Here is a 27,660-nt window from a genome sequence, read left to right as displayed (position 1 = left end):
GAAGAAAATCATATTTGGGCTATAATGGAGCACAGCTATAGAGGTTTTTGCATTTTTAAAAAATGTTGGCTGATATCAAGCTGGCTTTTAACAGAGCAGATAAGATAGCCCTATTTTAAAAGTCTTGTGTCTTACTTTTTTTTTGTCTTTTAATATGCATATTAAGTCTAGTCAAAGCTTCATAATGGGAGATTGGAATGATAGATATAAGAACATGGAAAGTCATATACAGTATAACTTAGTAGTTCCAGGTCCTAAGTATTGTAAAATAAACTTTACAGAAAAACTGGAAAAGTGCTAGGCAGTCCTATGTAGGGTGTAAAAATCTGGACAACCCTTAGATGGAAGTAGAGAGTTATTTTTTATACCTTCTTGGTATCCAGTGGTAACTATATTTTTGGAACTAAAATATGCTGGGCCTGCTATGAGGACTTTCGCTGATCTGCAGGGGTCTCCAACCTTGGCAACTTTGCAGCTTGTGGACTTCAATTCCCAGAATTCCTCTTCAACTTCCAGGAAAGCTATACTGGCTGAGGAATTCTGGGAATAAAGAGGAATTCTGGGAGTTGAAGTCTACAAGTCATAAAGTTGCCACGGTTGGAGACCCCTGCCATAGGGTCTCACAGAGAATTCCATAGCTTGTCCAATTCTGATCTTTTAGGCACAATATAAACACATCACAATATTTAAATATCTTTTCGAAGACCTTCATGGCTGCTCTAAGTAATTCAATTAATTACTCTGGCATCTCCTTCAGCGTTGTCCAGATTATCAAAATTTCTGCATGCTGCACTCCCCACCCCACCCCCCACCCCAAGGAGATGCAATCCCCTCTCTTCGCTTGTTTGATTTTTTATAAAGGGGCTTGCAGTGTGTTTTCAGCCTCCCTATTTTCTTCCACTTCTGTCTGTCAACTTGCAACTCCAAGTTCAAACATTATTAGGTGGACTATTCAATTTACTAATTATACCCACTTTGCAGGAATTTGAGATTAAGAAACTGGTAAAAAAAAGAAAGAAAAGAAAACTTTTCTTTTGAACTCAGTTCAATTCCATGTGTGTGTATTCCAGCATCCCTGTTTGCAGAGAAGGGACGAAAATTTATCTATCTATCTATCTATCTATCTATCTATCTATCTATCTATCTATCTATTTAATTCAATTTGTATACCGCCCTTCTCCTAGTGGACTCAGGGCGGTGCACAGCCAGGAAAAAACTATGCCAACTTCAGGGTGGGAACAGAATTCCTCCTCAGAAATGCGTCCACCTTTTTAGTACGGTCGGATTCTTCTTCTTCTCCCATAAACGGCTCTTTACTCTCCTCACACGCGTCGTCTTTCCATCAATCTTGAGACTTTGATGGACCAATCCGCGCCACCTTCTTCATCTCCCTCCAGCAAAGGGAAGTAGTGATGCCTTCTGCCTCCAACATGCTTCTTTTTACTTTCGCTTTTGACTCCTTTGTCCCAAGCTTTACAGAGCCTGGCCCGGTACAGGTAAGATTGCAAAGGGTGGGGTCGACTTCTTTTAAGGACTTTTTTTTCCCCTGTCCCTTCTGTCTGCCTGATCCGGCTTAAGGTGTGCTTTAAGCTCAGCTGGCCGAGAAAAAAGGGTAGCGCGTCGAGATTTTTGCTTCATGAAATATCATTTGGCGATATGTGTGGCATTCGCGATCAGTTCGCCTTTCCGAGCTTCACTTCGACAAGGAGAGAACTCGGAGAAGTTGGGAGGGGAAAGAAAACGACGTCTCGCTTTTCTGCTCGCTAGAGAGTATTTTGATTCTGCCAATGAAGGATCAGAGAAAAAGTGGCAGCGGGCGAGAAGTGGGCGGTGGGATACCTATCAGGCGTCGTTTTCAAATAGTTTCCTCTGCTGTTTCACCAAACAACAATAACAGTGAAAAGGAAAGATTTCAGAGAAGAATCCCATTGTCTTACTGGAACTACAGGATCTGATGGTTTTTGCTTAATAAAAGGTGAAAGGGGTGGGAACCAAGATTATTTATAAAAGGTGAAAGGGGTGGGAACCAAGATTATTTTATTTTTTTATTTTTCCTACAAATTGCCCTCCAGAACAAAGATAAAGAAGGATGATTAAAATAGAACATGGACTTAAGGAGCGGCAGATAAGGTGCTTTACAGCTTCAAATAAACATAGAGATTGGAGCAAAGCTTGTTTTCAAATCCTGCACGTGTCAGAATTAGTAATAAGGGCTAGGCAGGCTGGATTAGACCTACAGAAAATCTGTTGGACAAATTGGTATTCCAGTTTACTGGTTATTGTAGCATAGCCAACTTCTTCCCAAAGGAACAGAAATGCCATAAGATGAGCACCATATAAATTTGATTAAATAAATAAATAGCAAGTAGTCTACCCAATAATTTCTTCAGCAGTGTCGTTGTTGTTGCTGTTAGTCACAAAGTTGTGTCCAACCCATCGCGACCCCCTGGACAACGTTCCTCCAGGCCTTCCTGTCCTGTACCATCCCCGGAGTCCATTTACGCTCCCGCCAACTGCTTCAGTGGCTCTATCCAGCCACCTCATTCTCTGCTGTCTTCTTCTTTTGTCCTCAATCATTCCCAGGCTCTTCTCCAGTAAATCCTTCCTTCTCATTAGGTGGCCAAAGTGTCATTAGTTATTAATAAATTCATCATTTTGTCAACTCCAAAGCAGTCTTTCTCAGGAGAGTGTTCTCCAAATTGTTGGGCTTCAAAATCCTAAAATTTTCAATCAGTAAAATGGCTGCGAATTCTGACACATGAAGTCCAATAGTGGTACCAGGTTTAAGAAAGCTACTTTGAAGTGAGATTGCAAGTTGTATGGTTGTCTTCCTTGGTGTAAGACCTTAGATTAATTTGATTAATTCTTCATTCTGGAGAATTCTTCTTGAAATTGCCCATCTCTTAACTCGCATGGATCAAGTTCAAGTCTTGGCATTTCTTAAAATCAGGTCTTAATTTTTACAATCTCATAGTTTTCTACACCTCTTTTTGGATTTTTTTTCAACTTCCCTGTCTAGCCTATGGCTCCTTTATTTCCTGGTGGTGTCTCATCCAAGTACTTAACAGGCAAAACTTTTGTTTAAATGTTTGAAGATCAGCCAAGGTCATTTAGATGCTTTCACCTAGCTTGATCTACCCTAAAAGTGTAGGTTTGTTAGCCTAGAATTGTTACTAATTATAAGTAAGTACCACTACTGGATTAGCAATCAAAAATTGCCTGCAGGAACAAGAAGATAATGTAAGAAAGTCTCACTGGAGGGAACCAAGTCTTCCTAATAGCAATTGTATTATTCATATTCTGCTTTATCACAAAAGGACAAACAAGTCTTCTATTCTTTGTTCTAATCTTTGCTATCTGGAGGTACCTATCCACTAAAAACAGCCAGATATAGTACTCAACCATGAATTTCCCCCCCCACACACACACTTTTTTTTAAGCATCAACTAAAAATAGGGATAGGGATATATCATGTATCATCACAACACAACAAACATAACATAACGTAACTTATAATTAATATACCATTGTTAACTAACTGCTTTTGCCTCAACACTTAATAGTGTGCAGGTTTTTATGAGTTCATTGAACTAAAGTAATATGGTTTGATGTCACATGCTTCAATGGGGACTTCAGAACGAAAATGTGAAGAGGAACATGTGAAAGTCGTATTATTTCCTGGCAGGCTTTTCCTGCTTGGCTGGCTTTTCTTATGTCCCCACCCTTGCTAATCACACTTAAATACAATGCATTTTTTAAAAAAAGAAAAGGTGGTATGATTGAATAAGTTGTAGAAATGAGAGTAAAAGTAAAATTCTGTATGATAATAATAATTAACAAATATGCACCGTTAATACGATAATGGATGTGTGACCAAAGATACTTTTTCTTTTTATGTATTGTTGACTGTATTAATATATATGTACCTTGTATATACATGGTATAATATTTTACTTTTTATATGTTTAATAAAGTTTTATTTTTAAAATTAAAAAAAAAGAAAAAGAAAAAGAAAAGAAAAGAAAAGTACCTAACGTTAAGACATTCAGGAACAGAATCAGAAACTATGGGTATGGTTGAGTTCAGCCAGCCCTGAAATAGTGGGTCAATGATGTTACAGAAATAGAAGATGAAACTTATTACAAAACTCTTTGTCTCTAGCAGTAGGAAACAAGGGCAGATGTTCAGAAGAGTGGAAGAATCCATTTTCTTCTCTCTCTAATTTGCATGGTACTGAAAGCTACAGTGTTCTAAAAATAAAAGGCAATATAATTTAACATTTGCTCTTTAGCTCAACTTGTTTTTGAGTTTACTTAAGTATTAGAAAGATTGCATTTAAGAAGCTTCTGTAAAAGACTGAAATAAAAATATATAATATTTGGAGAACTTCCTTACAAAAAGACTTTGTGCTATAAAGACTTTGCATTTCTCACCTCAAATCCAACCATCAAGAACAGGCATTTCTTTCTTTGTTATGAAGTAGATAAAATGGCAGGGATGAACAATGGCAACTCACTCTAAGCTAATGGTTAAAACCATATAAACTGAGATAAGCTTCCTGCAGAAATAATATTCATAATACTAAATCTCTCTTGCAAGTTTACTGTGCAAGTTTACTGTGACCACATTAATAAATTCCATCAGCCTTTCTTATCTTGATATCACCTAGGTATTTTGTACTATAACTTCTGTTATCTACAGCTCATTTTTGTTTTAATGAACCTGTAATCCCTTGCATCGGGGTGAAGTTGGATGACTGAACAGAGCTTGAGTATTTACTGGCCAGTTGCCCTTCCTGATGCCTGTGCGAAGTTCACAGCAGACAGCTACTCATTGCGGCTAGATAGAGAAACATCTGCCACTACCTAGGTTCAAACTCACAGCCTCCTGATTGGGAGGAGAGAGCTTCACTTCTAGGCCACCATGCTGCTCCATCTATAGCCCATTTAACCCATTACAATACTCTAAACTTAAAATTAAGTCACTCTCTCTCATTCCAATCTACCTCGCAGAGTTATTGTGGGGAAAATAGAAGGAGGAAGATGTGTTGGATATGTTTGCTGCCTTCATATATACAATAAAGGTGAAATACAAATAAATAAATAAAATAAACACATAAGATTTCTTCTAATTAAACAGGTTGACTAAAATTAAAAGAAGTGTTTTTTTGGCTGCACACAGCCATGTAACTAACCCTAACCTTCTTTGCCTGATTTTGACAATTTAAGCAGAATTTGTACTCAGTTTGTACTCAGATAGGAGACCACAAGGAAACCCCAAGTCTAAATGTTAGACTGGAAAATTGAACAACTACAGCAACAAATTACTAAAGGCAATCGTAAATTGTTATTGTATTATTTCCTTTTCATAGATGTAACATAGATGTGCCATAACATCACCAGAAATCAAGTTTTCATCTTTATCAGTGAACAAATATGCACAACAACTTTAATGAGACTTTAATGAGAATATCCTGTTTCTTTCCTTCTATTAATCGAGTTTCTAGAACAAATCTTTACACATGATCAGAACTGTAAATTCTTTTCAGTGAGCTTATGTTCCAAATCTTTCCTGGATGGTGGGGAGTGGACAGAGGATACTTTCAAATATTAAAAAAAAATCCTTAAGAGGAAAATTCCAAGGTCCTGTATGCTGCCTTTACTCCTACTGTACTCCATAATAAAACCTTCTAGGATTTCCTACAAGGTCCTTTATATATTTATGCCATCTCACTGTTACAAAGCTTAAAAAAAAAAAAAGTTTGAAGTTGCTGTTTTGCCATTTCCCAATTTAACTAAGATGACCAGACGTCCCGCTTTTGGCGGGACAGTCCCGATTTTTAGCAATTTGTCCCGCGTCCCGCGGCGTTTTAAAAAAGTCCCGATTTTTCATTCTGCCTCCTGAGTCCCAGCTGATGGCTAGAGGGAAAAAAACTGTTTAAACTCTTGCCGCGGGGCTTCAAAGGGCCGCCCTACAGCTGTTCTGTGTTAAAAGAAAACAAATGAGTAGACCCATGCCTGCAAAAATAGAAAAAACAGCCCCTTACAGCTTCCGTGTAGGTTAATTAGCACGTTGATTAGCTCGACTTCCCCACTCTCAGCTGATTTGCTCTCAGCTGTTTTGCGCAGGGCTCTTGCTGCTTGCTAAATTGCTCGAGCAGATTTTTTTTTCTCCTTGTGCAAACCAAGCTCAAAATGAAACTGAAAGTAAAACAGGCTGTTGGCTTGCAACGTTGGAAAATTAGGCAGCAGATTTCTTTTCTTTTTCCTCACCAAAAAAGGTAGGTGCAAACCAAAAGAGGAGTTCAAGATTTTAAAACACAAAAGAAAAAAAGTTCTATTTAACTAGGGAATTGTAATAATTGAGATACTATTAATTGTATATTGTGTTGAAAGCAGAAATGGTTAAGTTGTGGTTTGGAGGAATATATGGGGGAAATTATTTGGTTTATTATTATTGGTAAATATAATTAATTGATTTGTAAGAAATTGGACTGCATGGAAATAATTGGAATATTCATGTTCATATTGATTAATATACAAAAAAGATAGCTATATAACTAATAGATTATTTTTGGTTTTAATACTAGAATTATTGGGATAAGTATTATAGTAGTATAGATAATTTTTAGCATTATAAAAGATTTAAGTTTTTTAAGAAGTCATTTCCGTGAGTTCGTGTAATTGCAACTACTAGGCTTAGTCCAATGGCTGCCCCGCAGACTGAAATTGTCAGTAAGATAATTGGTATTGGGATTTGTGACATGGTTAATGAGGTAGAGGTAAACATAACTAGTATTGTAAATACAATAAGTATTATTGTCTCTACGCACATTAGGGCTAGTATTAGATGTTTGTGTTGTAGTGATAGGGCGGTTATAGTAACCATAAATGTTAGGTATATAGTGGTTTTTATTAGTTCCATTACTATGGCTTATGATGAGTAAGTTCTTTTGAGTCGAAATCAAATATCTATTAGACTACCGTAGTATTCTGTTCATTCCAGCCCACCCTGTAATCACTCATACAACAGCCCTAGTGTAAGGATTGTTAGTAGTACTATGGTTAGTGTAATAGTTGTTGTAGGCGGGTTAGTGTTTATGCTTCAAGGGATAGGAAGTAGAAGTATTTGTATTAAAATGTTGAATTTGTATTAAACAACTGTATTACATAATTACATAATTAACCAATGTGAAGATGGATATAAAATAGATGACAATGGGAAGAGGTATAATATAGAATAGAAGGGAAAAATTGAATTTGATTAAGATTAGAGATGAGGATGAAGGCTAATATTGTTTTTTTAAAAAAACATGAATAAATATGGCAAAAAGGAAATACATCTTTTTCATCTTTTTTATTGTACAGCAATCTTTCTCCTCAAACCTACCACCTCTGTCTTTTTTTTCCTTCTTACTTTCTCTTCCCCCTACCCTCTTCTTCTCCTCCCTACTTCCTCTTCCTTTCTCCTTCTCCTCTCTTCCTCCCTCTCTTACCCTCACTGCTACTCTAATTTCCCTTCCCTTCCTTCATCCCTCTCTATTGCTGTATCCTTTTATGCATATGGATTACTCAGAGGGCTGAAAGTTATTTTTGACTGGTCCTAGCACTTTTGACCAGTCCTCGAACTTACGACTGTCCTCACATTTTACGTTTTTTGCCTTATCTTATCACCAGGGTGAAGAGAAGCAGTTGTGAAATGAGTGACATGGTTGTTAAGAATACTGCACGGGCATAAATGTGAGGATGGTCATAAATGTGAGGACCAGTCAAAAGTGTGAGGACCTGTCAGAAATGACTTTTTTCAGCCCTCTGAATAGTCCCTGTACACATAGCCATGGCCACCCGGTTACATGACCAGCTAGCCACGCCCACCCAGTCACATGACCTCCAAGCCACGCCCACAAAATAAGCCACGCCCACAATGGTGTCCCTCTTTACCAATGTTAAAATCTGGTCACCTTAAATTTAACTGATTCCTAATATCTTGGATTACAGTCCCCAACATACCCAGTTTTGTTTCTCTTTGTGTTTTTTTTTCCCTTTTTGTTCCCATTGCTTAATATTTTGCTTATCATACAGTTGATTTAAAATCATTATTAAGACTACAAAAAAAGAAAAACAGAAACCTTTGTTTTGAACCGTTTTGAATAGGCTTGTGCTGTTCGTGTATAATGATCGGACTAGCACCATTAATTTTTGCATTCTTTTTCACAAATGGTTCTTTTTATTTCTTCCATCCAAAATAAAGTCAAAGGACTGGTCTTTCGTGACCCATTTTCTATTTTCTTCTTTCTGTACCCCATCTTTATTTCTCAAATTCTGGATAACATAGGATTAGGAAAAGTTGTTAAGGCACCAAGCCAGAATGCAGGAGTCTGTGAATTCAATTCCAGCAGGATTGTTGTTGTGAGGAAAATAGGAGACAGAAGTTATGTTGGATATGTTTATTGCCTTGATTTATTTATAAAATAATAAAAGGAGATAAATAGACAAATAAATAAACAAATAAATGATAAGGAAAAAGAGAAATGACCTTAGCAATGTGATCTTCTCTATTCTAGAAAGGAGGAGTTTGGAATCCCATAGCATCCTGGTCACTACAGAAGGGAAATAAAAATAGTGCTAAACCGTGAGTTGGTTCTTTATTTTCCAAAGAAAAATATTTGGGGAAATAATGCTGAAAGAATTAATGTAATAACTTGATCTAACTTCTGTGTTCTCATCATCTTCACCATGACCACCTCCACTTCAATTTATTGGAATATCGGTAAAAATTGTAACTTCCTAGCAACAAAGAATCATACATGTTTAAAAAATGATTGAGTAACAAGAAATTAAGATTCTGTGAGAGGTTGCTATTTATTTATTTATTTATTTATTTATTTATTTATTTATTTATTGACAGCAATTATGCTATTTCTGTGAATTTTTTATTTTATTTATTTATTTTTATTAAAACAATTTCAGTCATTTCAGAATCCATTGCAACTTTTGTATTTTTCTGCAGATTATTTATTATTATTGCATTTTTAATTATTCTTGTGATCAATTTGGAATTCTGTGGAAAATTGATGTAGTCTAAACACTTTAAAGCCCTTTCTAGACTGAAGAAATGACAGCTTTAAGAATTCAAATCAGCTAAAAGAAAAACCAGAAACAGAAATCAGTGGTATCTAAGTCCACCTATGATTTATTTATCAGTTAATCCTGATTATCAGTTCGCTTTTCAAACACTAAGCATTTTATTTGTTTACTTTTGATGAGTCACTTTCTCAAGAAGAAATAAAGGAAAGGCAATCATATCATCTAGATTTCATTTTCCCACATAAATCATAAAACATAATGTTGCAAAGTTGACTTTCCCACCATAAAAAAAAGGTTGCCACAAAGGAATATGACAAATACAAAAATAGCCAAAATACTATGTATTATTGGTTTAATTGTTTTGGACTGAGGAATGCAGTCTTTTCACTTTCACTTTTCACTTTGTCTCTGGAGACAAACAGAGATCACAGGCCAGGATAAAGGAAGCCCATTTTTTGTTCTATGAGTATAACGCTCATTGGAAATGGATTTTAGGAGGAAATGAAGTCATTGATTTTCTTTATTTAATATCTCCTTTTTCTCTTCACTTAACATTCCCTTTTCTCTGGTTTTTAATCTTTCCTCCTCCACTTCCTCCTCCTCCTCCTCCTCCTCCTTGCATATTGCGAGCTTCTGACCTGGGTAAATAACAATTAAATCTGATTAAGGTTTAATTCCTATGACCAGAACTATTGCCAAAACTGAATACTTTAACAACAGAATAATCAGAGACGCCATTGAGATAGATAAAGACCCACACAGCATGAATAAACGAGATGACACCTCCCACCTACCAGCCATTTCGAAACCCACCCTCATTGACAAACGAGTCCCTAACACAAAGAATGATACCAAACCCACACTCACGAAAACCACACAGGATGTCACCACCACATATCCACGCAAAAAGCAAACCCACATCGATGAGGCACAACCACAAACCAGAAGCCAGACCGCATCATTAGCCACTTTAAACCCCTCCAATCCATACATGAAGCAAACTGACACCCACCACGAAGATGTGGCATGACCACGAACGTGAACCAAACAACAGCAACGCAGCTCACCAGCTCAAATCCCCCTGCAACTCAGACTAACCCGAGCACAACCAAGCCCCCACTTAAACAGAACACACCCCCATCCAATCAGAGCACAGCCAAACCCCCATCCAATCAGAACACACCTCCACCCAATCAGAACACAGCCAAGCTCCCACCCAATCAGTTCACACCCCCACTGGCAGTTAAAAGGAAGAAACAGCTGCGATCACACATTGCTCCTAGAAGCACAAAGCCGAAAACACCAGCCTGAAGATGATGAATGAGACTTCGTCGAAATGTCGCCAAGACACTTCCAATTTTACATGGGAGAAAACCCAAATAACCAAAGACCTAGATAGATAGATAGATAGATAGATAGATAGATAGATAGATAGATAGATAGATAGATAGATGACAGATAGAAGATGATTGATAGATGATGCATGGATGGATGCATGGATGGGTAGATAGATAGATAGATAGATAGATAGATAGATAGATAGATAGATAGATAGATAGATAGATGTTTAATTCAACGATAGATTGATCTTATTCAATAAGCAGGTGAATACAGGAAAAAGCAGCCTTGCAGATGACCAGATTCAGAGCCACACAGGACCATAAAAATGTCAAACAACCTTCAATTGCAAATGTAAGACAAGGTGCAGCCAGCTCAAATCCCAAAACTGGGTGGACTCTCAAGTAGAACAGGAAACATACCTGCTTCTTGTTACACTTGGAAACATTCATCATAGTCCAGGGCTGCCACATTTTGTATTAGCTTTAGCTTCCAAGTGCTTTACAGGTGCAGCCAAATGTAGATCATTTATAGTTATCAAGATGAGATGACTAGGGCCTGGATGAATGGGAGCAAGGTTTCTCAATCCAAAAATGATTGCATTAGTGCACAAGATCTAACTTCAAAAGTCCATTTGGTCGCAGCTGTCACTTATCTGAAGAAGAGCTATAAGTCAAGAAGGATCCCAAGTTGTGGACCGCTTTGAACTAATGAGTATAATTTTCCATAGAGTTATGGAACAGCACTTCAATTGTTTGGTGTAGGGTTGAAATATTATTACTGTTGATACATGACTGTGCTGGTGGATTACACTTCCAGTGGTTTCACATAGATGTGAAGATAACCTGGGCTACTCCACGAAATAGAGGTCTCTGAGCAGAGCTGTCATCTCCTCCTCTGCTGAGAACCACCCTTTAGGAAGAGAAAGAATTATTGAAAGACAATATGTCAGTGAGAACTGACTTCTTCATTTCCCACTCAAAGTTATAGAGTCCCTTTTCAAAAATAGCAAGTTCCTTACCACTCCTGTCAATCTGGCATGGCCATCACAATTGAGTTGAGTTTCTTCTATCTTGGCTCTCTTCAGACCTGAAACTTGTCTCCAACTGAGTAACCATAAAAGATGTACCCAATTTATTTTTACCTGGTTGTTTCCCTTTTCAGAAGATGCCAACACCTTCATTGGAATTGGGGCAGCCAGTACAGCTAGTAGGTTTGGATGAAAATGGGAGTCTCTACTTGGATACAGAGGCCCTGAATAGTTGCTTAGAGCAGGAAGAGGTGAAAGATACTCCCATCTGCTTGATTTCCATAGTTGGGGAACAGCGACAGGGTAAATCTTTCTTGTTAAATTTCCTCCTACGGAGACTTAAAAACTTGGTAAGTCTGAGAATAAGTGTTTATTTTCTTAGTGTTTTAAAATGATTTTGATTGGTGGTAATCTTCCTATGAACTTATAGTGTTATGTAGATTTTATTCAAGAAATCAAGCATGCAGAATGAGTTATATGGGTTGCATTTTGCACACGTTCAACTTTCTAAAGAATATGAGGAGAAATGGATAAGGCATATGAGGAAATGTATAAGGCATACATTCCTTGTCTGAAAAACCAAATGTAACAGCTTAATAATCAACCAATTATTATATTGATTATTATATTATATTATTACTGAAGGTAGAGCAGTATCTCATATCTCATCAGTATCTCACTGGCAGAGTACAAATGACTCTCAAGGGGTTTCTAATTTCCCAAGAGATTTATGCCATAAATAAATCATAAAAGATAATTAAAAAATAAATAATAAAATGAAGAATAAAAGAAAAACATCCATTTTACCAAAAGGCAAATTGATGAACTTTGCAGAAATAAGGAGCAAAATAGAGAACATTGCTTGGCCAAGTAATTTTTGACATATTGTGAAATATGTGTCATTTGACTAACCATGCTATTGCAGCAATTGCATATTTCTTATCTAAATTATTTTTTTCCTAGGCTGTTACAGATAACTCTTGGCTGGGCCAAGAAGATGAGCCATTGACAGGTTTCGAATGGCATCCAGGAAATAAGAGCATCACCAAAGGGATATGGATATGGAATCAGCCATTTTTGGTCCTTGATGAAAATGAAAAGGTAAACATTTGAGTTCAATCCACGAAGTAATTTCCCTCTTTTTTCTGCCTTTTGTCTTCTTCTTTGTATCCTCTATGCCAGGTTTTTCAACAATTTTCTGAATTTAATGCATTTCCCTCCTCCTACACATCACAACAGTCTCCCAACTAAATAAAATTTCATTAATGCTATGCAAAAGGTTGATAGTATGATAGAAAACATAGATCTTGCCATGAACAATGTTGCTTGCCCGAGCTGGAGGTTGATCTAATTGATATGTCTGCATGATTGATTTGTTGATTGATTGATTTGTTGATGATATGCCATCAAGTCAATGTTGACTTCTAGCAACCAAATGGACAGTTTTCTTCACAATGATCTCTCCCTAATCTGGTCCTTCAGATCTTCCAATGTGCACCTATCATTGTTGTAATTGTATCTATTCACCTTGTTGAGTGTCCTCTTCTCTTTCCTTCCACTTTTCCTATCTACAGTCTTCTGTAGAGACTAAGTGTTTCATATAATATATATGAGGTGGTATGTGATAATTTGTGCTTCAAATGAGAAGCCTGGGTTAATTTGTTTTATGTTCCATTTGTTTTCCTTGTTGTCCATGGTACTTTCAGGAATTTCTTCCTGCACCAAATTTCAAAAACACAATGGAAAACTAGGTCACTGTACAGCATTCTGAAGCTTGTGTTTTTGCAAAAAAAAAAAAAAAAAATCTGTTCAACACAGAAAACAGATTCTAAAAGGTAACAGATTTACCAGTAATACAGAATGTGTCTTTACCACAATGTGAAGAGAGGGAAGAGAATTTTGAAAATAGAAACTTGCTTTTGATGTCACACCTAACATCTGCTCTATTCAGCTGTGCTTTGTGTGATCTTTGCCACTTCCTAACTATTTTACTTTTTGTCTTGTTTTGGTTGCATCTCTTATGAAACTTAGATGACTCAATGGGCAAACTGGACCCTAGCCTATCTTTTCCATTATAAAATGATTAATTTCCTGTACTTCTGTTATGATGGTTGGACCGTTTTCAGTAGTTTTCTCTCTCTATTTTTTATTCCGTTTATCGTCATTTTGATTTTTTAAAAAATGTCAAAAATGCTGGGAGTTGTAGTTTAACCAGGACAGAATTTATTTATTTATCTATCTATCTATCTATCTATCTATCTATCTATCTATCTATCTATCTATTTATTTATTTATTTATTTATTTATTGGTTCAATTTATATGCCGCTCTTCTCCGGAGACTCAGGGGGCTTACAATGCATTAAGCAATAGCCTTCATACTTTTGTATATACCTGCTTAGTAGGGCTTTTGCCCCCCCCCCAAGCGGTGTTCTTTTTTATACAAAGTCAGCTTATTGCCCCCACAATCCGGGTCCTCATTTTACCTACCTTGAAAGGATGAAAGGCTGAGTCAACCTTGAGCCTGGTGAGATTTGAACTTGCAATAATTGTAGGCAGCTGGTGCTACTTAATAATTAAGCTGGCCTGGCCTAACTCTCCTCTTTTAAATTTTTAATCTGTGATTTTAGAAATTGGGTGTTTTAATCCGTGTTTCGGCCAAAATATTTAATAATTTTAAGGGATTTTTTAATATTTGTATTATTTGTATTTTATCTTGGATGTTCACCGCCCTGAGTCCTTCGGGAGTAGGGCGGTATAGAAATTTGATTAATAAATAAATAAATAGTACTTTAGTCTGCTGCGCCACCAAGACTCTAAAAGATTTACCATCTCTGCTAAAAGCATATAATATACTTTAGAAATGAATTTTGTGGTTATGTACACACAACATTCCTAAAATGGTTATTAAATAATCCACATTGCACAACTTATTGAATAAGAATCTAAACAAAAAGGATAGAATCATAATGTGTGTGTGTGTGTGTGTGTGTGTGTGTGTGTGTGTGTGTGTGTGTCCACTTATTTCTCTTCTCTGTTTCATCTCCAGGTAGCCTTGTTTTTGATTGACACGGAGGGCTCAATGGCTATAGAGAGAAGCAAGGACAATGGTGTCAAGCTTTCAGCTTTCTCCATGCTGTTAAGTTCCTATCAGGTAGAGTTCTAGAAACCAAATCATCCTTTTTTCCCTCTAGGCTGTAAAAATACCACATACTTACCATACCTTTGTTATGTTTCTTAATTATCTTTTAGATTCTTAATTTATCCCATAACTTGAAGGATCCAGACCTGGAATACATGGAAGTGAGTTGGGTTTTAAATATTAAAAGTGAGGTCCTTGTCCAAGGGAGAGGTGGGAGACAGTGCAACATTATCAGGTAGAGGCGATATAAAAAATATTGCTAAAAGAAGGTGGCCTAACCCAAAGCCCAGACTTGGTATCCTTTGATTCAGGTAACCAAATTGGAAAGATCCTAGATTATTTTACTTGGTTCTCTTGACTGAATTGCAGGAATCTGTCAGCTGTGATACCCAAAGTGTTCCCAAAGTATTGCCAAGTCTCATTGTGGAGTAAATGTTAACAGGAATGTCAAACAACCAAGTCAGATTGCAAAAAAAAAGCCATTTAATTTAATTTATTAGGCACTATTAGGCACATTGACCTGCCAGAACAAACTGATTTCAAGACAGCTTCATTAATCTTTGTCCCAATGGAAAACATGGGCACCTAGTAGTTATTATCAGATCCCTGTTGCTCCTGTGTGTGCATTTGTGACCTACTCGCTCTTCCGTTTCCACAATGAAGACATCAAAATAGATCAGGGAAACCAGTCAGGAAATTTTCAAATTTACATGGTTGACTCAGCCATGAATACAATCACTGAACAAAGCTTGGATCCCCACAGCATGTTGATTTTAGATACCAAATTAACCCATTGTCTGAATCTGCACATCCATTGAATCATTAACTTATCTCTGGTGCTTGGTTCATGCAATTCACTGTGTCACAAAAACACTGTGTTACAATTTGGCATGTTGTACAAATGCAACTGATAATTCTTTAACTGATCTGAATAATTTGGTTGTCTCAATAACATTAAAAGTATTAGCTGGAAAACTAATATTGCTTTGTCTTTGTTTAAAAGCAATAGGTTAAGTAGTTTAAGGTGATTACTGTATTACATTTTAAAGGGTGAATAAATATACCCCCATCAGCTTAAACACAGTACTGTATTTAAGTATACCGTCCTGAATTCTCTGGAATAGGTCAGAATACAGATGTGACGTAAGACAAATTTGTAAATTTAAATAGATATTATTGTTGTCTTAAAATAACAACAACAACAACAACAACAACAAATGACAACATCTTCCTATCCTGTGTTTTGGGGAAGGATTCAATAGGTGGATAAAAATGCCAAATCCAATTTAAACATCTGGATGGCTGTGCAATGAACCATTATCATATCATTTCTAGAAATATAATTTTTATGTGTCTCTTTATCTTTCCTGTTATCAAAAACTCAAGGTAGCCAACAGTAAAAACAATAACTCACAAAATCATTTATTTCCTAAATCACGTTTTAGTTCTTTATCTCTGCTACTGAGTGAATAGACAATTAATTTCAGTGAAATTCAATCACCTAATTTAGTAGTCATCTACTTCTTTTATCTCACAGATGTTTTTGTACATAGCGAAGTCTGTGGGCCATCAGTTCAAGCTAAAGCCTGTTCAGGTACGGAGTCCCATCTTTTTCCTCCTTTCTTTTTACATGTAATGTATATTTTCTCTCCCTCTTCCACTGACACCATTCCCTCAGGACTGTTGCTCTTATACATGGTCAAAGAGGCCCTTTGTTCCTGAATTCCTGTTCACAGCTAACGCCTCTTCATCTCTGTTTTCTTCTGCCTGGTACACCCATCTCTCCTTTTCTTTCATTGTGAATACCAATGAATTTTTTTTATGCACTGCTATTGAAAATGCATTATTTATCTCTATAATGTATTCATTTTTCATCTCGAGAAAGGACAATAATCTCTGAATAACGCTTTTTTTTTAAAGAAAAAGTCAAAAATTGGATAGACCAGGAATATTTCCACCATATTCATAAAATAAGGGCTGGTTGAGTAGGATAACTTATTTTTCCAAAGCACACACCCGTTCCTTCCCTCACTGTGCTGTTGCTTTAAGAAAGTTTTCTCTGCTTGATTTGAATGTCAGAACCTAATCAGGCAGTGATAAAGTTAGTACAGAAAATGAGATTTTCATCAAAAGTATGGATAACAACCTCAGGTCCTGAGGCTTCGAGTTCCATTTTTCAGCAATAAGAAATCCTGTTCAGAATTATAATTTTTCCAAATAGATGTTGTAAGCCATTGAAAGTCCAAAAGTTATATCTATCCAAAATGAGAAAAAAGCAACCCAAATGTTGCTATGATTCCCTTGGTGACAATAGCAATAGCACTTAGATTTAGATACTGCTTCACAGTGCTTTTACAGCCCTCTCTAAGCAGTTTACAGAGTCACCATATTGCCCCCTACAACCTGGGACCTCATTTTACCCACCTTGGAAGGAAGGAAGGAAAGCTGAGTAAACCTTGAGCCACTGGGACTTGAACTGACAAACTGCTGGCAATCAGCAGACAGCAGAAGTAGCCTGCAGTATTGCACTCTAACCACGGTGCCACCACATAGTATCATCAGCCCTACCTGTTGTGATCTTTGGAAACTGAAAAGGGGGAGGTTGTTAAAAAGAAACAGGAGTAGCCTAATTGCAATGTGAATGTCACTTACTTAACAAATGTTTCACTTAGCAATATAAATAAGGGAAAGTGTTGTCTTACTTTCACTGTAATTATGATATGCTTGGTAAATGATATAAATAAAATGAAAACCAATCTTTAAAAGTAGGACTGGCCTCAGACAGAGATCAGAACTAAAGCTCTAGGAGAACAGATTGTTTTCATTATTATTCTCCTGCCCTCTATAAGTGAAGAGATGAGGCAGCTTTGCTCCCCATTGGCTGCATAGCCTGGGACCAGAAGGATGGATGAGTGAATAAGATGAGGGGATTTGCAGAGTAAGAAAGAATCTGATAAAGTAGGAAAGCCCTTAGAAGTTACAGGTAGTCCTCGAGGTATGACCACAATTGAGCCCAAAATTTATGTTGCTAAGTGAAACATTTATTAAATGAGTTTGCCCCATTTCACCACATTTCTTGCCATAGTTGTTAAGTGAATCATTGCATTTGTTAAGTTAGTAACCCAGTTATTAATTGAACCTGGCTTCCTCATTAACTTTGCTTATCAAAAGGTCCCAAGAAATGATCACATAACCCCGGGACACTGAAATATCATAAATATGTATCAGTTGCCAATCATCTGAATTTTGATCGTGTGACTATGGGAATGCTGCAGTGATTGTAGGTGTGAAAAACGGTCATAAGTCACTTTTTTCAGTGCCATTGTAACTTTGAATGGTCACTAAATGAACTGTTGTAAATTGAAGACTAGATATATTTCATCCAGGGCCTAAAAGTCAGCTTTGTTTAGTAGGGAAGGATCCTAGTTTTTCAGCAGTATGCATTATTCATCTGTCTCCCTGTTTTGGCAGCATTGATGGATATGCCAAATGCATCCTTTGGCAAGAGAAGGTGATAAGATTGAAAATACTTCCTGTGGTTCTTTGTAATGGTAGAATCATCCCCATAACTTTGCAGCCCTATGTACAATCTGCTTTCTAACTCACCTTTGCTACCGTGTAGAGTAGGTTTCTTGCTTCCATGCATCCAGTGGACGTGTAGTGGGACCAGAATCGGAAGAAAGGAAGTCAAATTCTCTTGCTTTTTTGTTGCAGCATCTTGATCTCTTGGTTCGTGACTGGTTCTGTCCTCCCACCTATGGATTCCAGGGTGGACAAGTTTATCTCCATGATATCATCCAGGTAAACCTATTATAGAAATTATAGAAGATATCCTGTGTTGAGAATGAAGAGATTATCAGGAGTCCATCTAAAGAAAAGAAACAGAGTGATTGTGAGGTGGTGTTACAATGGTTGCATCTTCTCCCTTCTATTTGTCCATTTAACTTCAGACGCTGGAGGGTCAACCCAACCGGTATTCACGATCCCTGGAAATATTCAAAAGCACCAACACTTCTTGTTACCTGATGCCCTTCCCTGGCAAGGCGTTGGTGATGGGAACTGAAGGCACCATAGCAGGCAAGAATCTTTCTTTCCATTATACTTTCTTCATGTTCCTCCCACAAGTCTATTCATTTGGCATTTTAGGAAGGAATAAGCACAATTACTTCATTCCATCAGAAGGAGGAACATTAATATCATAAATCCTTTCTGATTAGCGGTGGAGTTTAAAAGCAGTTAAATCAATTCATTCTTTGGCTTGAAATGGAACTGGGGAACTGGGGTAAACAAACTATGGAACTATGGTTTTTTTTCTAGTATCATCATTTAAAAATTGCTCTGAATCCAAAAGGCAATGTAAAATGACTCTGGTGAAGCCAACAAGATTTTCCACTTTCCCAGACTATTTTTTATGAAATAAATTCTTATTCTACAAATAATTGGTATGACCAAAATTCACCAAAACTTTGTTAAGTTTCTTTCTTTAAATTTCAACTTTCTATTATATTTCAACTTTCTATTATATTTCAACTTTCTATTATATTTACCTCAAGTTTCTATACAAACTCAAAGTAAACCGTTCCAAACTCGATTGCAGAAAATATGACTTCAGTAACAGAGTGGTCAATGCCTGGAATGCACTACCTGACTCTGTAGTTTCTTCCCCAAACCCCCAAAACTTTAATCTTAAACTGTCTACTGTTGACCTCACCCTATTCCTAAGAGGTCTGTAAAGGGCGTGCATAAGTGCACCAGATTGCCTACCATCCCTGTCCTAATATTCCTTTTTACTTACTCTTTTCATGTATTCAAATTATGTTTATACTTTTTATTTGTAATCTTATATCTTTAATTCTTTTAATTATCTTAACTTTTGCATTTGTATGTTTTTAATTTTGGCTGTTCACCGCCCTGAGTCCCTTCCGGGAGAAGGGCGGTATACAAATTAAATTAATAATAAATGAATAAATAAATATATGCTTGACAAATAAATAAACTTAAACTATTTGATATTTGTGGCTAATAGCAAAATATGCCTTTTTCTGAAAGGGCTCCTCATCCCTCCCTTAGTACTACTCACGGTTGATAGATCAATTTTGTAAGCCCTCTGCTGCACTCATTTTCCCCAAAGCTTATAAGATTACTAAAAGTGCACAAAGCCTGAGTCTTGGAGATATTAAAAATATTCTAAAATAACAATTTCATTTCTCCAACCACCAGCACCCAAACACACTGCATATACAGGCATACATACTGAAGCAAAGATTTATCAGATAGGATAGCTCCCTTTTAAGGCCAAGTCAACACTCTGTTGCATTTTGGAGTCTTGGGCTTAATCTGGTTGCATTCAAATATTTTCAACCATTAACTCCAGAAAAAGTAAAAAAATAAAAATAAAAAATTGTGCTGGCCAGAACAGTCTGAATTGTTTTTTGCAGATATGGATGACGATTTTAGGGGATTCCTGAAGGATTATGGGAATCATATTGCCAGATCAGCTGGAATGCATGTACAGAGAAATCAGAACAACGAGCCTCTCACCGGGATAGAACTTGCTGATAAGATAAAGGTGAGAGTTATGGGAATCAAATGATGTAAGCAACCTATGCCTTTGTATAAGTGTTTGGCATATAGAGATTTCTATTATTGCCTCCAAAATATATCAGTTTCTTGAGGTGTTTCTCAACCTCAGGAATTTTAAGATGCATGGACTTCAATTCCCAGAAGTCCCAGAAGCAGGGGTGAAATGCTCCCAGTTCGAACCGGATCTCCTGATCCGGTAGCGATGGAGGCGGGTGGTTCAGAGAACAGGTAGCAAAAGTCCCTGCCCCCCCCAATTGCCCAACTGAGCCGCGCAATCATCGAAGGCTTTTTTTTTTATTTTTAAAAGCATATTTTCTACAACCTCTTTGTAGAAGCATTTAAAAATGCTTTTAAAAGTAAAAAAAAAAAGGCTCTGATGATCACGCGGCTCAGCTGGCATCACCAGAGGCTTTTAAAAGCATTTTTTCTACAACCTCTTCGGCCAAAGAGGTTATAGAAAAAATGTTTTTAAAAGGAAAAAAAGCCTCTGCCAATCAGGCAAGTCAGCTGGGATCGTCAGAGGCTTTAAAAGCATTTTTTTACAACATCTTCAGCCGAAGAGGTTGTAGAAAAATAGTTTTAAAAGTAAAAAGAACAAACAAAGTTGGCCATGCCTACTCAGTCATATTACCCTCCCACACACACACCATGCCACGCCCACAGAACCGGTAGTAACAAATTTTACATTTCACCACTGCCCAGAAGTATTGGCTAGGGCAGGGGTCTCCAACCTTGGCAACTTTACGACTTGTGGACTTCAACTCTCAGAATTCTGGGAGTTGAAGTCCACAAGTCGTAAAGTTGCCAAGGTTGGAGATCCTGGACTAGGAATTCTGAGAGTTGAAGTCTACACATCTTAAAGTTGTCAAGTTTGAAAAACACTAATGCAATTATTCCTTCTCTAATAAAATTACTTATATAATATTATTTATTACAATTACATCTATGCTGTAATCTGTACTGTATAACACTATAACTCAACCTCAGCAAGGATTTCAACTCGCAGAATTCCCTAATTGGTGTGCTCTAAAACATACAGTACTTCTCCATTACTATCTACCAAACATTGATGTCTTCTTATATACAGGTAATCCATAACTGAGCCCAAAATTTCTGTTGCTAAGTGAGACATTTATTAAGTTAGGTTTGTTAGGTAGAGCTGTGGTCTAGAGGTGAAGCTCTTGCCTCATAATCAGGAGGTTGTGAGTTCAATCCTAGGTAGAGGCATATGTAGGGTCTCCTGCTTGGGCAGGGGGTTGGATTAGATGACCTGTAAAGTCCCTTCCAACTCTGTTAAAGTGAATTTTACCCCATTTTATGATGTTTCTTGCCACAATTGTTAAGTGAATTGCTGCAGTTGTTAAGTTAGCAACATGGTTGTTAAATGAATCTAGCTTCCCAATTGATTTTTGCTTGACTGAGGGTCGGAAAAGGTGATCACATGACCCCAGGATACAGCAACCGTCATAAATGTGAGTCAAATTGCCAAGAATCTGAATTTTGATCATCATGGGAATATTGCATCAATTGAAAGTGTGAAAAATTGTCATAAGTCACTTTTTTCAATGGTGTTGTAATTTTCAACGGTCACTAAATGAACTGTTGTAAATCAGGGACTACCTGTAGTCTATTCTGACAATCCCCCCCCCCGCCCGCCTTTCTGGGAATTAAAAGTGTTGTCACTTTTAACAGCCAGCAGATGGAGCACTTACACTTTTCTAAATTGTCCTTTTTGTTTCTGTACATTTGTTTTCATTGTCCACTCCTTCCAAAAGGAACAACTTCTATCTTTTTGCTGCTAATGGCAGCAGAAAACATACATCTCCTATCTTCCCAATCACAACCTAAAGCAGGTTGCTGTTTTATTGGCATCTAACTCTGCTACTCTAATGGTAGACAAAAGGTTTAAATGAGAGGGAAAGGAAGGCGCACAGAGATCTGAAGCCAGCAAGTTCAATCTTTGTGAGATGCTCTATTCCGGATAGGTGAAAAATGGTTATATGGAGAGGGACCCTAGAATCTGCAGTTTGGACTAAAATTGTATGTGTGAATTGACAGGCAAACAGGAAAGGTCCAGCACTGCCTGTTCAAAACATGATTTCACAGAAACTCAGAGTTAAAATCCGCGCTCATTTCAAAAATCCAGTTAAAAAATAAAGGGAAATCATCAAAGCCATTAAAAAGCGAAAGTTAGAGTATTTTGGACATGTGATGCGACACCCAGAAAAATATGGCATCCTTCACTTAATCCTCCAGGGAAAAATTTAAGGCAAATGAGGCCCAGGCAGAAGAAGAACATCTTGGCTTCAAAACCTAAGGGACTGGTTTGGACAAAACTCAGCAGCACTTTTTCATACGGCTGTTGACAAAAATAGGATTGCCAACATGATCGCCAACGTCCGATGACGGACATGGCACAAGAAGAAGAAGAAGTTAAAAACATCCAGGCAAATGATCCTTGAAGTACCACTTGAACACATTACACAAAGGGTAATTTAACTCCACTGCTGCTTGGCTCTGTTTGTAGCCAGTGGATATCTGCCACATCAAGGTGTTTGTTCTGAATCTTATGGGGAGCTTTAGTCACACATTCAGTTGTTGTCTGGTTTGGTTTGAGCCTTGTTACTACAGACTCTGAAGGAAAAGAACATGGTTGCCTCCCTTCTTTTATCCAGTTATTAATGGGAGAAATCATGATATGCTTTGGCTTGACTTGGCGCACTGATGCAATTGATGTTCCCTCATAGCATGGCCAAAATTAATACAAGCCTAATGAGATCTTTATGCATGATGATACTGCGTCCCTCTAGCCTGCCTTGGCACATCTGTGAGTCTTTTCAGCAGTTGACATATGTGTTCAATATATGAGTTTTTGTGTGTTTGTGTGTGTTAAAAAAAAATCCTTCTCACCTCTATGGTTGGTATGCATCTTCCTCACTCTTGGGTCTTCTACCAGGACCCTTGAAGTTTGAGGGTTCTGAGTAGGATCCTAGCTGATCCTAGTATTGCACTTGATTAGACAGAGAGCTATGTTGGAGGCCCTCTCCCAGCTTAGGAGTCACAGCCCCACATGTTACCACTACAGGGTGCAATTCAGCCTTTACTTTTCACATCCTCCTTAGTTCTTCCATTGGGCTTGATACTTCTCTAGTTTCTCGTACTCCTTCTTCCTGATGTTGCTATCACTTGGCACCACTACATCTATCGCCACCATTGTCTTCTGGTCCTTGTCTACTGTCACAACACTAGTAGTAGTTCTACCTATTTGTAGTAATATATAATTTTATTCAAGATTTTTATATATGTAAAATATAAACATGAAAATATACAATGAAGTGTTGAAAAAAAAACCCTGCAAGGTAAGTATAGACTAGGGGTGTCAAACTCAATTTCATTGAGGGCCACATCAGGGTTATGTTTGACCTTGCGGGGGGCAGGGGGCATGGCCAGCACAACATCACTATGGTGGCCTAAGCGCTCTGCCAGTGAAAACAGGCTCCCGAGCTCCATTTTTTACTTTTCTTGCTCTATATCAATGACTTATGTGATCAACTTAAAAGCAATTGCGTCCTTTTGGCCGATGATGTCAAATTATTCAATACTACAGATAATTCTATTGTTTTGCAAAGTGATCTTGACTATGTATCTGAATGGTCATCTATTTGGCAACTTCAAATTTCGATTAATAAATGCTCTGTCTTACATATTGGTAAGCATAATCAGAATATCAAGTATAAGCTAGGTGGCATTGATCCAGCAGATGACCCTCAGTTTGTCAAGGACCTAGGTGTACTTATCTCTGACGACCTATATTCCAAAGTTCACTGTAACAGCGTTGCTAAAAAAGCATTAAGCATTTTAAGTTTAATTTTGCGAAGTTTTTTTCTGGAAACATTGTATTGCTAATTAGAGCTTATAAAACTTATGATAGAACAATTCAATTGTTCAACTGTTTGGAATCCCCACCATATATCTGACATCAGTACAATCGAGTGGCTTCAGAAGTATTTCACAAGAAAAGTCTTGCACTCTTCCGTGCACAATAGAATTCCTATGCTACTAGGCTCGAAATTCTTGGTTTGGATAACTTAGAACTGTGTTGCTTGCGGTCAGACCTAGGTATTGCATACAAAATTATACGTAGTAATGTTTTACCTGTAAACGACTTTTTTTGTTTTAATCTCAATAATACGCACAATAACAACCACTTAAACTCAATGTAAATCGTTCTAAATTTGACTGTAAAAAATATGATTTATGTAACAGAGTTGTCAAAGTCTGGAATGCTCTACCTAATCCAGTTGTCTCAGCTACAAATTTTCACAGTTTCAGTTGTAAATTCCGTGGACCTTACTTCATACTTAAGTGGTCAGTAGAGTGGATGTGCATAAGTGCACTCACATGCCTATCGTCCCTGTCATTTTTTTTTCTTTTATTCTTGTTCTCATTTTTGTTTTGTTTGTTTGACAAATTCTAATAAATAAATAAAATAAATAAATGATATGGGAAAAATACTGTGCATTGATCTATCCATATAGTCCATGTGCAGGTAGGTTATAAATTTACTCTCTACATATCTGGAAGTATTCTGAATAGCCATCTAGGAAAGTCTTTTGTTAATCAATTTTTACATGTTTTTTATTCTTTCAGGCTTTGTCAGAACTCATGAAACAATATCACACTGGTTTTTCCTCACCCACAGAGGTACTGACTTCTCCATTTTTTTTTTCTGTATCTTTCCCCGGTATACACTTATAACTAGTTTGCACTTTTTAAAAAGAAAAACATCCTTCAGATCAAATTCCACATTTGAATAGAATTCTATTGGCCAAGTGTGATTGCTGATTCCATGAACACATCCAGGTTGTTTTCTGGGCAGCTATGTAGAAATGATTTGCTTTCACTCTTTTCTGTTTCATTTTGCTTTAATCTTAGCCTAATTTACAATTCTAATATTGCTGGGTGGGTTCCCAACAAGGAATCACAAGAGCCTGATAAACATAATGGGGCATGAAGAAGAGCAAAGGAATCTTGCTAAAGCTAAATTGGACTGGGCCTAGTTAGCATTTGGATGGAAGACCATCCATTTATTGAATTCTATAGAGCCATGGAAGATGGGATGAGGCCATCATAAATAACTTGTTAGATATGCTTTTGGAGGTCCATAGCAGGAAATCCTATTTCTGATAGTGATAGATTAACCAGTGGGGCAGCTTGACTTCAGAAGTTGGAGGTGCTTCACCACTGGAGGCCTTTAAGAAGAGACTGGACAGCCACTTGCCTCAAATTGTATAGGGTCTCCTGCTTGAGCAGGGGGTTGGACTAGAAGACTTCCAAGATCCCTTCCAGCTCTATTCTGATTGATTGGATTCTGCAGTTGTAACCATTTCCATTAAAAAGGAGCAGTTATGAAGCTAAATAGCTGACATGATGGACCTGCTGCACAATCCAACTTTATTACTTTCCTTGTCTCTTCTGGGATGTGAGGGAACTCAAGGAAAGATTAAAATTTTCTGTAGCCACATCTGCTAATATTTCCTTTTTCCTTCTTCTCAGATGATCTATACCTTCAACCAGAACAACAATAAAATGTTCCAGATGAAATTTAAAAAGTTCATCCAAAAGCAGGTAGGACAAGCCCAGTTTTATTATAGTTTTAATTTTTTAAAAGGCAAAAAATGATGATTCTGAAAATGCAAATACTTGGAATATGTTAGAGAGAGAACAGATTTCTATGGTTTGTAAATTGGCATGTAGTGAAGGTGAAAGGATTGACATTTAGTCAGTATGGTAGACTAGAATCAGAGATGTAATAGAAACCAGAGGGATGAGCTTTTAAAGTTCAAGTCCAGATAAGGACCAGAATTTTGGTTGCTAAACGATGTGGTCATTAAGTATGAAATCATCCGTGATCAGATCCCTGTTTTACAAACATTTTTCCACAGTTGTTAGGCAAAATATCATAATTAAGCTAATGACTTGTTAAATGAATTATGTGGTCATTAAGTGAATCTGGGTTCCCCCATTTGACTTTGTTGAAAACTAACTAGATCACAAATTGCAGTCCTGTGATAACAGGATGCTGCAACTATTGTAAATGCAAGCTGGTTGCTGAGCTTCCAAATCATCACTTAAATTCAAGAACAAGCTATAAATCACTTTTTTCAAAGCTATCGTAACCCTAAACTATCATTAAATGAACAGTCATAAATTGAGGACTACCTGTAGTGGTGTTAGTAAGTATTTAAATACAGAAAAAGGAAATCAAATGATTTTTGATTGATATTGTCTGAGGATGGACTGTGTTTTGCAAAATTTAGTAGATAAACCATTGATCCCTGGTGGTGCGGTGGTTAGATACAGTATTGCAGGCTAACTCTGCCCATAACCTGGAGTTCAATCCTGACAGGGCTTAAGTTTTGACTCGGCCTTCCACCTTTCTGAAGTCAATAAAAAGAGGATCCAGATTGTTGGGGGCAATATGCTAAACCTCTCAGAGAGTGTTGTAAAACACTATGAAGCAGTATATAAGTCTAAGTGCTATTGCTATTCCTAGACCCATAAAACAAGTTAAAATATTTTGGCAGTTCAAAAGCTTATCACACAGGTATGGGTTTGTTTGTTAGTTAGTTAGTTAGTTAGTTAGTTAGTTAGTTAGTTAGTTAGTTAGTTAGTTTCAGCTTAATTGACCAGAAAAGACTATTGGGAATATAAAATGGCAAATATAAAAAATCTGGGGGCCTTAGATATAAGGGCATATTAAGTATATGATAAATAGTGGGATAATAAGAAGCAGCATTGTTATGAATCATGAGATGATTAATATTTTCAGTTTTCTCCATCTATTTCTGTACTACCCTTTCATCTTCAATCTTAGGATGAAATCTCACGTTCAATGTTGGGAAGCCTACGTGTGTCCCCAAATTCGATGACTAAGCGCTTAAAGGAGAAGCAAGAGAAACTGCTCCAACAGTTCCGAGACTCATTTCAGGGTGATGAGCCACATCAGACAGAATTTTTAACTTGCCTGGACTCATACCAGAAGTGTGAAGCTAAAGATTTCTTGGAAGATTATAGACGCCGCTTCAAATCCTCTGCTATCAAAGCCGGAGTAGCCATTGGGGTGGGTGCTGTGGGGTTAGCTGGTGGAGCTGTTGGAGCTGGTATAGCAGCAGCCTTGTTGGCAGGGGAAGCCATTGTGCTGGGCACTGGTGCTACTTTTGCAATTGGGACTGTGGCTGGGGCAAGCACATTTGGACTGATTGGGGGAGGAGTGGGAGCTGGTGTGGGGAGCTGCATGTGGGATTCTAAAGACAATGATAACAAGAATGATAATGATGATGAGACAGAAGAAGAACAGGAGGAGGAAAATGTGTCAGATGAGAAAAGTCTTATTAACTGATGAGGTTCATCTTAAGAATTAAAGCCCCACACGTCCTTCATTAAAGAACAAATACCTGCTATAAAGACATAAATCCCAAGA

General features: G+C 37.2%; 1 protein-coding gene across 1 annotated transcript; it reads left to right on the top strand.

The window, feature by feature from the left end:
* Nucleotides 1-1,283: 1,283 nt before the first annotated feature.
* LOC117660078 (RING finger protein 112) lies at nt 1,284-27,660 on the top strand. Its single transcript, XM_087891922.1, has 13 exons — nt 1,284-1,496; nt 8,564-8,631; nt 11,589-11,804; nt 12,418-12,555; nt 14,502-14,606; nt 14,705-14,755; nt 16,132-16,188; nt 18,309-18,395; nt 18,545-18,671; nt 20,033-20,163; nt 24,828-24,881; nt 25,734-25,805; nt 27,055-27,660. Exons 3-13 carry the CDS (start codon nt 11,592-11,594, stop codon nt 27,577-27,579), a joined length of 1,560 nt encoding a protein of 519 aa, XP_087748048.1. The 5' UTR covers nt 1,284-1,496; nt 8,564-8,631; nt 11,589-11,591; the 3' UTR covers nt 27,580-27,660.

The sequence above is a fragment of the Pantherophis guttatus genome, chromosome 4, assembly GCF_059756535.1.
Source record: "Pantherophis guttatus breed Tessera chromosome 4, ASM5975653v1, whole genome shotgun sequence".
Classification (NCBI taxonomy): Eukaryota; Metazoa; Chordata; class Lepidosauria; order Squamata; family Colubridae; genus Pantherophis; species Pantherophis guttatus.
The sequence above is the reverse complement of the archived record's forward strand: the minus strand, read 5'-3'. Positions and strand labels throughout refer to the sequence as shown.